We start from the raw sequence: 13,765 nt of genomic DNA on the forward strand, positions 1-13,765 counted from the left end.
ATCAACTTTAAAGTGCAAAATCCAGTGCTGCTGGTGCACTCCAGATGCATTAGCAGACTCAGGACAGCCTGGCAAGTGAATGACCAGATGAAACATGGGACTGGTGAACTAATGAAGCCTGTGAGAGGAGGTGCCATATCAGAATCCACATATAGAATCCCTATAGAATCCACACTAGTGACCACACATGCCAAGAAAGTGAAGTAATGTCCTGTTATTGTTGGACTGGATAACTGATAACTGCTTGCACTTTAGGCACCACTGGCAAGGTGTATTTTAGTGAATTCCTTGAGCTAGTGGTAGGAGTAGATAAACCATTTTTACAGAAATAGTTTTTCTCTGGCTGCATCATTACTCTTGGTTGGATTAGCCGATTATGCAAACTAGTTGTTTGTGGCCCTTTACATCAATATAACGGCGCAAAACTGACATCTAATAAGGAAGAAAGAAAATGAACAAGTTGTTCTCTATCAAGCTGATAATATCTGCAGACTCAGACTGATGGAACAGAGATGACTGTAAATTAAGTAACACCTCAGAAAGTTTCAATTTATGCCTCATTTGGCAATCAGCCTGTCATCAGAGGGATGATATGGAGGAGGAGGAACACACATGAAAAGTGATGCAGCCTAGAAGGTGTCCCTAGAAAGATATAATTTCAGCATTTTTAGATAATTTCTCCTAGATTTTCTCCAAGATTTAGTATTGCATGTCACTGATTTGTCACTCTACCAGGCAGGGTCCAGTGAAATGAGCTTGTAAGGTAAATCCAACAAAGGGAAGCATCAGTGAAAAAGTGTGGCTACAATTCCCACATTAATGCTGAGACAGAACTAATCTGTCTGTGGAATTTAATCTTCATCCTTCTCAATTGCGACCAAGACCCAAAGCTACTTCAGACCACTTGTAGCAGTGACTTTCTCCCGGAAAAGATAAAACAATCTGTTTTCATAGTCGTGGGTCTGTGACCCAGCATTTATGTGTTTGGAAATTTGATTTTGTTTTATTTAATATTCTGAAGTTAAGATTCTGTTCCAGGTTTTGGTTCTTATTGTAGTTGTAATCCCTCTGTTTTATATTTCTTTTTGTTTGTTGTGTTATCTAGTCTTTAGGTTTCTGTTATCATTCTCCCCTGTGTTCCATGTCCCTCCTCATGAAGTCAGCCGTGTCTCTGTTTGTTTACCTTTTTGTCCATGTCAAGTTTGTGTCTTTGTCTCTGTCTCAGTGGTTATGCTTTCTGTTTTATTGTGGTGGCCGGTGTCTCTTGTGCATTATGTTCAGCTTTGCTTCACCTGTGTCGTTACTCCTGATTTGCCCATGCTGTGTTCCCAGCTGTCTCCACTTCCCCATCTCCTCCTGTGTGTATGTATTGACTGCATCTCTCTCTGTTTCTCGTTGTGTGCTCGTCATTTGTTTTGTACTTCTGTCTGTCTCTATGTTTTCTCCTTAGGCTTAGTCACTTTGCCAGTCAGTTTGTTCCTGCCATGTTTGATCGTACGTTAATTCAGTTTGTTACCAGCAATGAAGATATGTTTTAAGTTCATTTTCTGTTTGACGAGTCCAGCATATGGGTCTTAGGTCTGTCTGAGGAACAGTTAGTAAGTTAATTTGTTATATATGAGCAAGTGTGTGTGTGTGTGTGTGTGTGTGTGTGTGTGTGTGTGTGTGTGTGTGTAAATAATAATATGTGTGCATATATGTATGTGTGTCTGTCTGATTTATGATGGGAGATGTAAGGTACAAGGATGGAATGTTAAAGTCAAATGACAGAAATGTGTGGTAACAGTGTTGCATACCAGTCATTTTGTTCTCGCCACCATGTTAGTAAATCATAATCATTCCGAACCAATAGCCTGGTGCGATCTCCATACAGTTTGCCCCGCCCCATTTCTCTATATAAACAAACACGCTTAACTCCAGCTGATGCAGAGAAAATAGTATCAATGTTGCAAGTAAGAACTCTGCATCTGTAGGTAAGAAATAAGGAGAAGGTCTGACTGGAGCCAGTAGTGGTGTTTGAGATCCAAGGAGGAAGCCAGAAGTGGTGCAACTTTCCAAAGTGTTTCTACAGGAGTGACTATTTAAAAATAAAATAAAATACATAAAAACAAGACTCAGGGTGAAATAATGGGAATGCTGAATATAATTTCCTGTGAGATACTCACTGTTCACTGTTCACTGCTCAAGTAAAAAAAAGTTTTGAATTAAAGCTTTATGTGAAAAAAATAATGACTACAAGAAAAAGAAGAAAACGGGAGTATAATGTATCACATGATACAGTAGTATCATGTTTTCTTTCAACCCCAAAAGGAATAGTGCCAAGAAATTATAATATCAAGCAATGCTTTTTTTATTGAAAGATAAGAACATTTAAGATACAGCAAGAGATGAGATAAGGGATAATGGAATATGTTTAAATTAAAAAGTTAAAGCCTACACCTTTCCATTTAGTTTTTTTGTTTTCATTACATACATTTTTAGAATTGTAATTCTGAGCATTTTGTGGCTTTTGATGTTTTGGAAAATTGAAAATAATACCCAAAAGAAAATATAAAAAAATGTTATTAATAGTGTTTTTATTAGAGGTTTTAGTTGCAAAAATAGTTTCAGTAGTTTTAGTTTAAGTCGTAATTTAGTAGTAGTTTTCATTTTTAACACGAATACTCCCCGCTGCATATTACAAATTTTCATTCGGTGTCAAAAATGACAAATTGAATGATAAACTGTTACATCCTTAGCAAAGCTGTCTAGAGCCTCAAACTGACAGTATCCACGTCTGTTTCATGAAGTCCCACACAGAATAGTCAATGTGTCTCTGGTCATGCAGGTTTGCATAGGTTAGTGTAGTCAGGCTAATGTGGTCCTGGAAACTGAATGTGTCTGACATTGACTATTCTGTGTGGGACTTCATGAAACAGATGTGGATATTGTCATAACCTCATGCATATATACGTATTTGGTTGAGTCTAACATCTTCTGATAATATGCTTGCCTTCCTGTCAAAGATAGAAATCTCTTTTCAGTTACACCAGTGACATAGTAGTCCACTTACTTTTTTCAAGGTAATAGGCAAATTCAGTTTTCAGTTCAATTAAATTAAATTCTGTTTTATTTATACAGTGCCAAACCACAACATCAGTTGCCTCAAGGCACTTTATATTGTAAGGTAAAGACCCTAAAATAATCAAAGAAAACAGAAAAAACGCCCCTACACATCATAGTAAGCGCCTTGGCAACACTGGAAAAGAAAAACTCCCTTTTAACAGGAAGAAATCTCCAGCAGAACCAGGCTCAGGGGGGGGGGGCATCTGCCAGTTGGGGCGAGGGGAGGAAGACAAGACAAAGATCTTAACTGTAACCCAGTATTTTCTTTCTGTTCTTCCTTTTTTAAAAAGTTGATTCATTTATATTGTCTTTGTATTGTTATAAGAGAGGAACTTCACTTACCATGATACCCATGTCCCAGTGAGGATAGCTTTTAACTACAGTCTTTTTTTTTCTTTTAATCAAGTTGTTTTTTAGAATAAAACAATGTTAATCCTTTCCCATGAGAGCATTTGATCCTTTGAGCCCAAGGTCTTGTTAAAAAGCTAAACTAAACAATACAAAGATTATTGTATCCTAATACTAAACACTGTCTCCTAGGACACCATCCTTCCACTTGTGAGCATCACTCAGGGACATATTAGGTGCATACCACAATCTCATGGCCTGAGGCAGCACAACATACAACATGTGATATTCATTCTGCTTTGCTGTGTTTTGTAGCCTGCAGAGTTTGTCTTGATAATGATATGCAAAACACACCAATGACTCATTAATAATCACTAAATTACTCCAGAGTCTCACCTTTCTTTTAGGCACCAAAAGCGAGTGAGAACATAAATCCTAAAAGCATATAAATCAAATTATGGCTGATGGTTATTTTGAATGTAAGATAAGGGAATTGTAGGAGAAAGGGTTCGGGGTTGGAGTAGATCAGTGTGAGTCAATTTAACATTTTTTATATTGATAGAAGTGCAGCTGTGTGTATGTTCTAAAAGTAATGTACTCACATGTAATGTAGTGTAGAAGCCTTGTTTAACACTGGACTACTATGTGACTTTCCTTATCCCTGAAGGATGAATACCTAGTCAGGCATAACACTAAGACATGAGACAGCTCATGTCTTTCTTCATTATGGTCAGGTGCCCATCCCAGTTCCTTGTTGTTGTTGCTTGTTGTGAACCTCATGTTCTTTTTCCTTTGATCATAAGTCCCAGGGAAATAGTGTCAATCTGACAGTTGCAGCATGAGACAGAGAGCATATATATCATACAGGGCAGCATCTCTTACTTGATGCCAAAGACTATACAGTTATTTGTGCACCACTGGTAGGGGTGGAAGATACAGCAGATTGATAGAAAGCATTTTCACTACTAGATTGAGCTAATAATAATCCACTTATGTTGGCCAGATACTGCATGTTAAATTTCTTTAAATGTTGTGTTTGTGTCAGGATAAGTTAATGATGTATTTTTTCTGTGGATTATCATTCTTCATGCTTTTTCTTAACAAGTTAACTGTTTTGTTTTTTGTTTGGTTTTTTGCTCATGCTATTTTGCAGCTCATTCAGTATTTGATGGATTAACCTAAGTTATTTTGTTGAAATTTCTATAAGTTGAAATTTATTGAAATTTATTTATGAAATTTACTATCAGATGTATATAGTTATTTATTTTCCAGAAAGGATGAACCCTTTATGGATGACATTAACTAAGTATAGTCTTTCATGGAGAAGAGCTAGGCTTGTCCTCTTTAGTCTTTTGTGGACAGCGATTTTTGCCTATAGCTCGTACCAAGATCAATGTGAGATAATTCCTGGCACGATGAGCCTGCCTGCACTGGAAAAAAAGGGGGACATCATATTAGGAGGACTCTTCTCCCTCCATGACATGGTGGTGGAGCCCAGTCTGTCTTTCACTTCTACACCTCCATCTACACAGTGCACGAGGTAAGAGTTCTTTAAATATCCTTAAAATTGCTGTTTGAAACTTCACATTAAGGATCTTGAAATATAGTGTAAGCTGGCAATATCATTTTTGCTGATTCTGAAGAGCTATAATTAAAAGCATGTAGGAATAAAAATAAACTTTTAATGCAAAATATTTTGTTTATTATAGATACAAAATAACTTAAGCTTTACAATTTCCCCCAAACTGCAATAAGTTTGAGAATCTTCTCTCACTGAACCAACTGAAAATAAAGTTCTTTTAAGAACAATTAACTGTAATTAACGCACACACTGTACACCCAGCTTTACCTGAAATATTTTATCTAGCAAACAAACACAGGTGCAACACATTTATGTAACAAAACAAATGTCAGTTGCTGACATAATTTTCCAGAATGTTTATAAATTGACCAAATAACAGGACACTGATCATTTCCTCTGTTTTAACCTGTTTCCATTATTTTCCTTATAAGTAGTGATCCTTTGTGCATACCGAGGCTACTGGGTTGTGACTAGATTCGACTTCTTGTTAGCTTTAGCTTGTGCCACATTGCCTTTGTTAGAAATCTTTAAAACATACATGTTCAGCTGGGTTAAGATCATTTAAGTGTCACAAATGTTAGTTGACAGGATTATTTTCATTGTGGTCCCTCACCTGTTAGCTTTGGTGAACTTTGTGTCTACTCTCACAGAAAGGAGCTTGTATCCTAGCAACATGGTAGCATGTAGCAAGTAATTATTTGCTTGCATCACTGTGCATGTGTTGTACATGCATGAAACGTGAGACTACGTGAGACTGGTATGCCAGTTACCAGTCCTGACTCAGAACAATGGAAATCATCCAATTCTAGTCCCTGGCCAGTCAACCCGTGCATCTCAAATTTAAATTTCTTGCTGTTTTCTTCCAGGTTTAATTTTCGGACATTTCGTTGGATGCAAACTATGATCTTTGCCATTGAGGAAATTAACAGAAAGGGCAATCTCCTTCCGAACATCACACTGGGCTATAAGATATATGATTCATGCAGTACACCCCATCAGGCTCTAAAGGCTGTATTAGAGTTAATGGGTACAGAGAACAATTCAGGAGGTAATACACACCAGCAAGGCGTCTGTCGTGAGTCCATACCAGCAGTGATTGGAGATGGGGGCTCTACTCAGTCTCTTGTAGTTGCTCATTTCTTGGGAGTCTTTCATGTGCCACAGGTAGGTTTGTCACAGCTTGTAAACTACTCTGTAATCGACATAGTAGTGTGCATTGCTTATTGTCAATTTTTTTGAATTACCACTAGGGTAGGTCAAGCCTGTGAATGAAATCCAAAAGACTAATTAAAGAGTCTTTTAAGGTTCAACACCGGTCATAAGGTTTTATTTTACATTGAAATTTATGAGGTTTTTTTTGTTTGTTTTGTTTTTATAGGTTAGCTATTTCTCAAGCTGTGCATGTCTCAGTGACAAAAACAAGTTCCCCGCCTTTTTAAGGACCATGCCCAGTGACTTCTTCCAGGTTAACTGCAACACTCAAACAAAAATATATTTTGCATTGTTTTTTTGTTTTGTTTTATATTTGTTTTTTGTTTTGGTTCTCTGTGTTAGTCTTCTTGTGTTTTTTTTCTACTGCCAGGTAGATGCGCTACTACAACTTGTCAAGCATTTTGGCTGGACTTGGGTGGGTGTGATTGCAGGGGATGATGATTATGGTCGTGGTGGGGCTAATATCTTTATAAATGAGGTGAGTCAGACAATTACAAATAAATGTATTCATAATAAAATCGCATTGTTTTCCTTTTCTTTGAGTATCTTACTAAAATAACTATGAAAATGATATTTGCTGTTATTTATCTTCTTTATTGCTCTCTTAGGTTACAAAGTTGGGTGCTTGTGTTGCTCTTCATGAAATTATACCTAAGAACAGAGCGCAGAGCACGATATCATCTATTGTTTCCAACATCCAATCATCTGGGGTTTGGGTGATTCTGGTGTTTGCTGTGGAACAAGACGCAGCAGTTCTGTTTGATGAAGTGCTCAGGTATGACACTGGATTCTTCCACAAGTCCTCAGTATCATCTGTTTTATTTGCTGACTTTAAGTCTATAATGTTTTTTTTTATCACTGTAAAAACACAAATCTACATGTTTCATGAATTCAGAATGGAGCTTGCTGGGATACAATGGCTGGCCAGTGAGGCTTGGAGCACAGCTGCCATTCTTTCCACCCCTAGAAAGTACCATCACATCCTCCAGGGTTCGATGGGATTTGCCATTCGGCGAGCAGACATACCTGGATTGCGAGATTTCCTTCTTCGTTTGAATCCCTTAAGCTCAGATGCAAGTAATGATCCCTTCCTGGTACCCTTCTGGGAAGAGGTGTTTCAGTGCAGTCTGGGTGTACAGGCTGAAGATCAAAAATATAATACTGAGGGTAAACCTCCATGCTCTGGAACAGAAGAGTTGCGGAGCATAGCAAATATCTATTCAGATGTGTCACAGCTAAGGATTTCCTACAATGTCTATAAAGCTGTGTATGCCCTTGCCCATGCAATCAAGGCTATGAGAAGCTGTGTGAAAGGAAAAGGACCATTTCTTCAGCAAGCATGTCCAGATATGGACAATATAAAGCCATGGCAGGTACTACTTTGTTTAATAATTCATTCTAAATTTACAGAAGTCACTTTACTCAAATGATCATATCTACTTTTTTCTAGCTGCTTCATTATATAAAACAGGTAAAATATTTCAACACTTTTGGTGACGAAACAAAGTTTGATGAGAATGGCGACCCTACAGCCATGTATGACCTTGTTAACTGGCAGCTGAAGCCAAATGGAAAAATGGATTTTGTCACTGTAGGTAAATTTGATGAGACGACTGCAGCTTCACACCATAAACTTCAAATCCAGGAAGAGAACATTTTATGGACTGGTAACCAAACCAAAGTAAGGGTCTCAGCAGAATACAACAATATTTTCTGAACTGTAATTTGTATATTCAGGTTTTCATTATGTGACCAGTGTAGTTTGTGATTCCACTTTGGCTTAGGTTCCCTTGTCAGTATGCAGCAATGTTTGTCCCCCAGGGACCCGGAAAGCAATCAGACCTAACTTCCCTATCTGCTGCCATGATTGTGTGGTTTGTGCAGCTGGGGAGATTAGCAATCAGACTGGTGAGGAAATGCCATTTGGCCACATTACTGTTTACAATGTCACTTACCCAGTGCATTTGCTGTGGAAAAGTCACAATATAACAGTTAAGGCCTTTCTGTCTTTCCTTTAGATGCCATAGAGTGTATCCGATGCCTGCCAGAGTTCTGGTCCAGTGCTGAGAAGACTGCCTGCATCCCCAAACAGATGGAGTTCCTTTCCTTTAGTGACACTATGGGAATCATTCTGATGGTTATTTCCCTCACTGGCATCTTCAGCACCTGCTTTGTGGTCTTTATATTCTACTGTCACAGAAGCACCCCCATTGTTAGGGCTAATAACTCTGAACTGAGCTTCCTGCTACTCTTGTCTTTGACTCTGTGTTTCCTGTGTTCCCTGATCTTCATCAGTCAGCCCTCTAAGTTGTCCTGCCTGCTGCGCCACACAGCATTTGGAATTACCTTTGTCCTCTGTATCTCCTGCATTCTGGGGAAAACTATAGTGGTCCTAATTGCCTTCAAAGCTACACTTCCAGGCAGTCATGTCATGAAATGGTTTGGGCCTTTGCAGCAAAGGATAATCATTACCTTTTGTACACTTGTCCAGGTAAAGACTTTGGGGTTTTTATTAAGATGAATTATAGAGCATTTCTTTAAAAAGTTGAAATACTAAACGTGTACTTTTTTTTAAATAAAGGTAATCATCTGTACAGTATGGCTGGTTGTTGCTCCCCCAATGCCACAAAAACTAATGCCACGTGATAGCCCTATTGTCATTCTTCTCTGTGACAAAGGTTCCCATCTAGCATATGCTCTGGTCCTGGGCTACATTGGCCTGCTGGCTTGCCTCTGTCTCGTCTTGGCTTTTCTGGCGAGGAAACTTCCGGACAATTTCAATGAGGCCAGAATCATCACATTCAGTATGATAATTTTTTGTGCTGTGTGGATAGCATTTATTCCTGCCTACATCAGCTCTCCTGGAAAGTACTCCACAGTCACGGAGGTGTTTGCTATCTTGGCCTCAAGTTATGGATTGCTGGGCTGCATCTTTGCCCCCAAGTGCTACATCGTCCTACTAAGGCCGGAAAAGAACACAAGGAAACATCTCATGTCCAAAACATCAGCATCCAAAAGATTTTAGAACATTGTATTAATTTAAATTTGGAACGTACAGTCACTTGCTATTTTTCACATAGTTTAAACTAATTAATCAGCTAACAGTTGTGTGTATTTGATTGGGAAATAAATGCAAGTGGTAGCATCAGTGTTTTGCCACCAGATGGTGGTAGTGTGCTGTCAATTGTCTCTTCTGACACACACACACACACACACACACACACACCATCCATCATCAGAACACCACCAAAATAATGGACACAAATTATGGTCATCCAGTCAGTGCTGACTACATGGGTTTTATGTGTTCTTTATCCTGTTAACTGAATGCATGAACACTATTTTTTCTTCTACTTTTTTTTCTTTACAACCCCACAGTTGTATTTTTTAGGCTACAAACGTCTTTGACATCTTCAGTGGAAATTTGAAGGACAAGTCATTGCCAGATATGAATGGGTTTTGGCAACGGTGTCCATGCTGATTTGACCTGAGATAGAATGATGAGGCCCAGGGTTTCTGAGGTATGCTCTCTAGAAATCCCAGCTGTCATTTGTTAATTAAATCCTACTCCTGGGGCCTTTACATATAAACATCACGCTTGGCTGTTCCCTACAATAACAAACTAAAGCATTAGACATTTTCCTGGCTTACCCAGCTGCTCTCAAGCTAACATTGATTATCCAACACTGATTGATCTGTTGTTCCTCCCAAGGCAGAGGAATACTTTGGGAAATGGAGAAATAGTGGGCCTCTGTCACTCATTTAAGATAGACAGGGAAAACAAGTGAGTGGGAGTGGCACATAGACAAAAGTGACTCGCTGATTTACATTTATTTATTTTTTAATCTACACCCTGTTTACACTTAGCCTTTGTATCTTGTCTGTATGCAAATTCCAATACAACTCCTATTTCTCTTCAAAGTGCACTGCCTGCCTGATGGATTTCAGAGTAATCATTTAGATCATAACTGTGTTTGCTAGATGTAATTGAAGAAACCAGAATAATCTCCATTGGAGGGTTAAATAATTAATTTGGTTTAAAAGGAGAAAACTTCAATAAAATGAATGGTCTTTAAACAGACATACAGAATTAATTTGAAGTGTGGCTTGGCGTTAAAAATATAAGTGACTGTGAAGAATGCACATGTTCAGGATTCGAGTAAATCCATTTCCAAAAATATTGACAGAGAGCCCAGTGGGACAACACAGGTTTTGCTGACAGAGTGATAGGGTGAGGGCATGAATTCTTCGTACATACAGCTATTTTCTATTTACAGCTATTTACTCTCATCATTTATGACTCTTTGTTTTTTTGTTATGTGGTAAATGCAGATTAAATGTTTATCAGATTACCCAAGAGCTTACATCAGTGGCAGAGATTAGAATAATTAATAGTAAGACTGTATCATGATTATGAAGTGGTTAAAATAAGATATACTGTAACTATTAGGAATGATTGAATTTGAGATAAACATATGACTAAATTCATACAAACTGTTCACTATAAATTCCAGCAGCCCCACATTAAGTAACAGCATGATGCTGCGGTTCATTACAGTATACTTTAAAGGAGCTGTTTGTAAAGTTGGTAGGTAAATACTCTGTTACTATGTCAAAATGCTGGAACTGTTGAGAATTTGATTTTGTTGATTAATACTCAGCAAACTTTTCCTTAAAGGTTTGTAAGCAATAACAGCAGGAATTAGCCTTTAGTCTCACAGACTCCATTATGACAAGCCATCAAAGCAACATAGTTGGCAGAGATGGAAAAAAAAATCTCATATCTCTTTCCTGGATTGCTAGAAGGGAAATGTTCAACAAAATTAAGACATTATATGGATAATAAAAAAGAACAGATTAACACAAGTAAAAGTTAATCACAACAAAACCCTTGCCTGCATTTGAGGAAGTGCAAGTCACTGGATATTTGTGCAAAACGATATTTTTAAAAGATAAAAGCTTCTGAGAGTCATTTCGTGTAGCTGCAGGACTGTTGCAGTTTATTGTTAGGTGCAGTCTTTCTATTATCCACTCTTTTCAAATGCACCATTGTTACCAATGACATCAAAGGACACGATGTATGACACAAAACAATTTTAAGGAAGTAGGTAAGGAAGGTAAGTCTATATATTTGTCACACTGTATAACCATCATGCACCATGACCTGAAATCTATTTTTGTGACGATGGTCTTTCTTTTGCTATATTCCCAAAGCTTTCTGTAGTTCTCTGCTCCTCACACCAACTCTTTTGAGGTAGCTTTTTCTTTCTTTTACCTATTATGTAGTAAGAGAAATAGTCACATGGGAGATGGGCACCATAGTAACTGCAGCAGAAACTAATGGTCTCTTCCATAATAGCACCATTCACTGGAGCCCACATCGTTGCCTCCATTATATAGGACACCAAATGATTAGAGGGTTTTAAAAAAATCCTCTGAAATTGAAGAAGCAAGAGTGATGATGTCTTTTTTTGATACACTATGAGTCACCATGTTAATCTAATTAGGTACCAGATTCATTTTTGGAGCGGTTCAAAATGGGAGGACAGATAAGAAATGTGTTGACAGAATGAACACGAGAGACAGCAATACAGTTTCTCACACTGAATAATATGTGAGAGAGCAAACAATTCTCACAATGTGCAGCACACTCGCACGTGAGCTCTGATGAATGTTTATTGGACTGTCATATGAGTAGCACCAAATGAGCTCATGAGCTGATAGTATGATAAAATTTCTGTTCTATTTATGCAGAAATACACACTCATCCTTAGAGTAAGGTAAGCTGAAAATGGACAGTTCAATCTCATTTTATCTAACCATTAGGGAATGGTGTCATGATAAATACATCACATTTTGTAAAGGGTCAGTACTTGGTCAGATTTTGCTTCACTTTCATGTTAAGGCTGTTATGTTCTTTCCTATCGATCAATGTGTCATGCTATTAGGACATCAAGATTTATTCTTGTTTGTTGGATTGATTCCTAGTTTTGTTTGTTTTGTTTGTAAGTGTATGTGTGTTTTGTCTCAGGCATCAGAAGAAGAATAAAAAAGACTTTGGTGCAAAACAGAACAGAGCACCTTAACTTCAGTACAGTGCAAATACCTTCTTTGCGCAAGTATCAGTTCCAGGACAACTAATGTACTGCTGGCACAAAGGCCACTCGGGCATTACAGAAGATCAGCATACTGAAGGTGATTAGTTTGGCTTCATTAAAGTCAGGACGTTTGCTGGCTAGAAGGCCAGGAGGAGGCAGACAAAGGCCAGTAGACCAATGTAGCCCCAAACTAGTGAGAGGCACTATACTGACCCCACTGCACATTCAGTAATGATCTTGGTTCCCTATTGTCCATGATGTCTGTTTCTGCTGGCTGACGAGCAGGCAAAGTCAGCCACAGTGCACAGATCAGTGCCTGTGAAAATAAGGTTGAATCAGGAAATGGAAAGGGAAATATGTTTAGAATACAAATCATATTGGGAAATTCAAATTGTGAATATAAAGCAGTTTGCAATGCACAGGGCTTTGAACAAGACTAAATCTCTGTTGCTTGTCCCCACATGGGCACTAGCGTGAAAAGTACGCCATTCACTACAGACTTAAAGGAGTGCTATGTTTTAAACATAGGATCACCTCTACAGAGGGCAAATTCCCAACCTCTGCTGACAATACATCAGGTTCTCCTGTGGAACCACAGAATGAAAAGCCACCAGGACCACCAAAGCTCAACTCAGCAGGCAGCAGATAGACAACATAAATCAGACTGCAAACTAATATCTGGCCACAATAGACCGAAACGCTGGCTCCCCAAAGAAAACCTCCTCGGAAAAGAAGCAAATTCAGTGAAAGCAGGAGCATGAAATTCATCTCTGGGTGATTGGCTCACACCTCAAATCAAGGGAGATTTTTTTTTTTTAATTTTAAGACTTTATGAATGACAAAACTGCATTATGATTATATAATAATTATATTTTTTTGGCATGATAAAAAAGATGCAGTTCTTTCAAAAATGTGATTTAAAACCTGTGATGGTGCTACACTTTACCAGAGGTGTGTGTTGTTAGTATAAATAACCAATTCGGGAAAAGATGTGCCAGCAATCTCTACTCATTTGTCAGTGCAGCCTCAGCTGTGACAATCGAATGAATGATGGTGTTTTTTGGAGAAAAAAAAATTATCTGTGAAAACACAAAGAGAAAGGCAGCACGCAAGAGAGAGGGATAACAGTTATCTTTAGGCTTTTCCTTATGTTAAGTAACAAAACCTAATGACTCGTAAAATGCAGAAAGGCAAGAGCAATTGGAGGTTATGACAAGGAGGAGGAGTAGCACTATTATAGTAATGACTTACACGTTGTAGGGAAACCGCATGTACAGGACATTTCCCTAAAGTTTCCTTTAATTTTCTAATCCGTGAACTTTAAAGAAAATATTTCAATGAAAAAAAAATTGCTTCTCATTAAGATTTTAAAGGCCTCAATAATTAATAGTTACCATGGAGCTACATGAAATTATTATAT

General features: G+C 38.0%; 1 protein-coding gene across 1 annotated transcript; it reads left to right on the forward strand.

Annotated features, from left to right (window-relative positions):
* The first annotated feature begins 4,152 nt into the window (after positions 1-4,152).
* LOC116323587 (extracellular calcium-sensing receptor-like) lies at positions 4,153-9,392 on the forward strand. Its single transcript, XM_031743944.2, has 11 exons — positions 4,153-4,187; positions 4,832-4,993; positions 5,902-6,199; positions 6,414-6,500; positions 6,618-6,725; positions 6,856-7,022; positions 7,143-7,620; positions 7,698-7,928; positions 8,032-8,155; positions 8,266-8,738; positions 8,829-9,392. The coding sequence occupies exons 1-11, from the start codon at positions 4,153-4,155 to the stop codon at positions 9,270-9,272; spliced, it is 2,607 nt and encodes an 868-aa protein (XP_031599804.1). The 3' UTR covers positions 9,273-9,392.
* The last annotated feature ends 4,373 nt before the right edge of the window (positions 9,393-13,765 follow it).

This window comes from Oreochromis aureus, linkage group 14 (genome assembly GCF_013358895.1).
Source record: "Oreochromis aureus strain Israel breed Guangdong linkage group 14, ZZ_aureus, whole genome shotgun sequence".
Lineage (NCBI taxonomy): Eukaryota > Metazoa > Chordata > Actinopteri > Cichliformes > Cichlidae > Oreochromis > Oreochromis aureus.

Excerpts from the sequence above, each read along its gene's own strand:
- LOC116323587 (XM_031743944.2), top strand. The coding sequence starts at position 4,153 with ATGAGACAGCTCATGTCTTTCTTCATTATGGTCAG. Across the intron at positions 8,156-8,265 it reads GGAGATTAGCAATCAGACTG|ATGCCATAGAGTGTATCCGA; the intron begins GTGAGGAAATGC and ends TCTTTCCTTTAG. Across the intron at positions 8,739-8,828 it reads CCTTTTGTACACTTGTCCAG|GTAATCATCTGTACAGTATG; the intron begins GTAAAGACTTTG and ends TTTTAAATAAAG.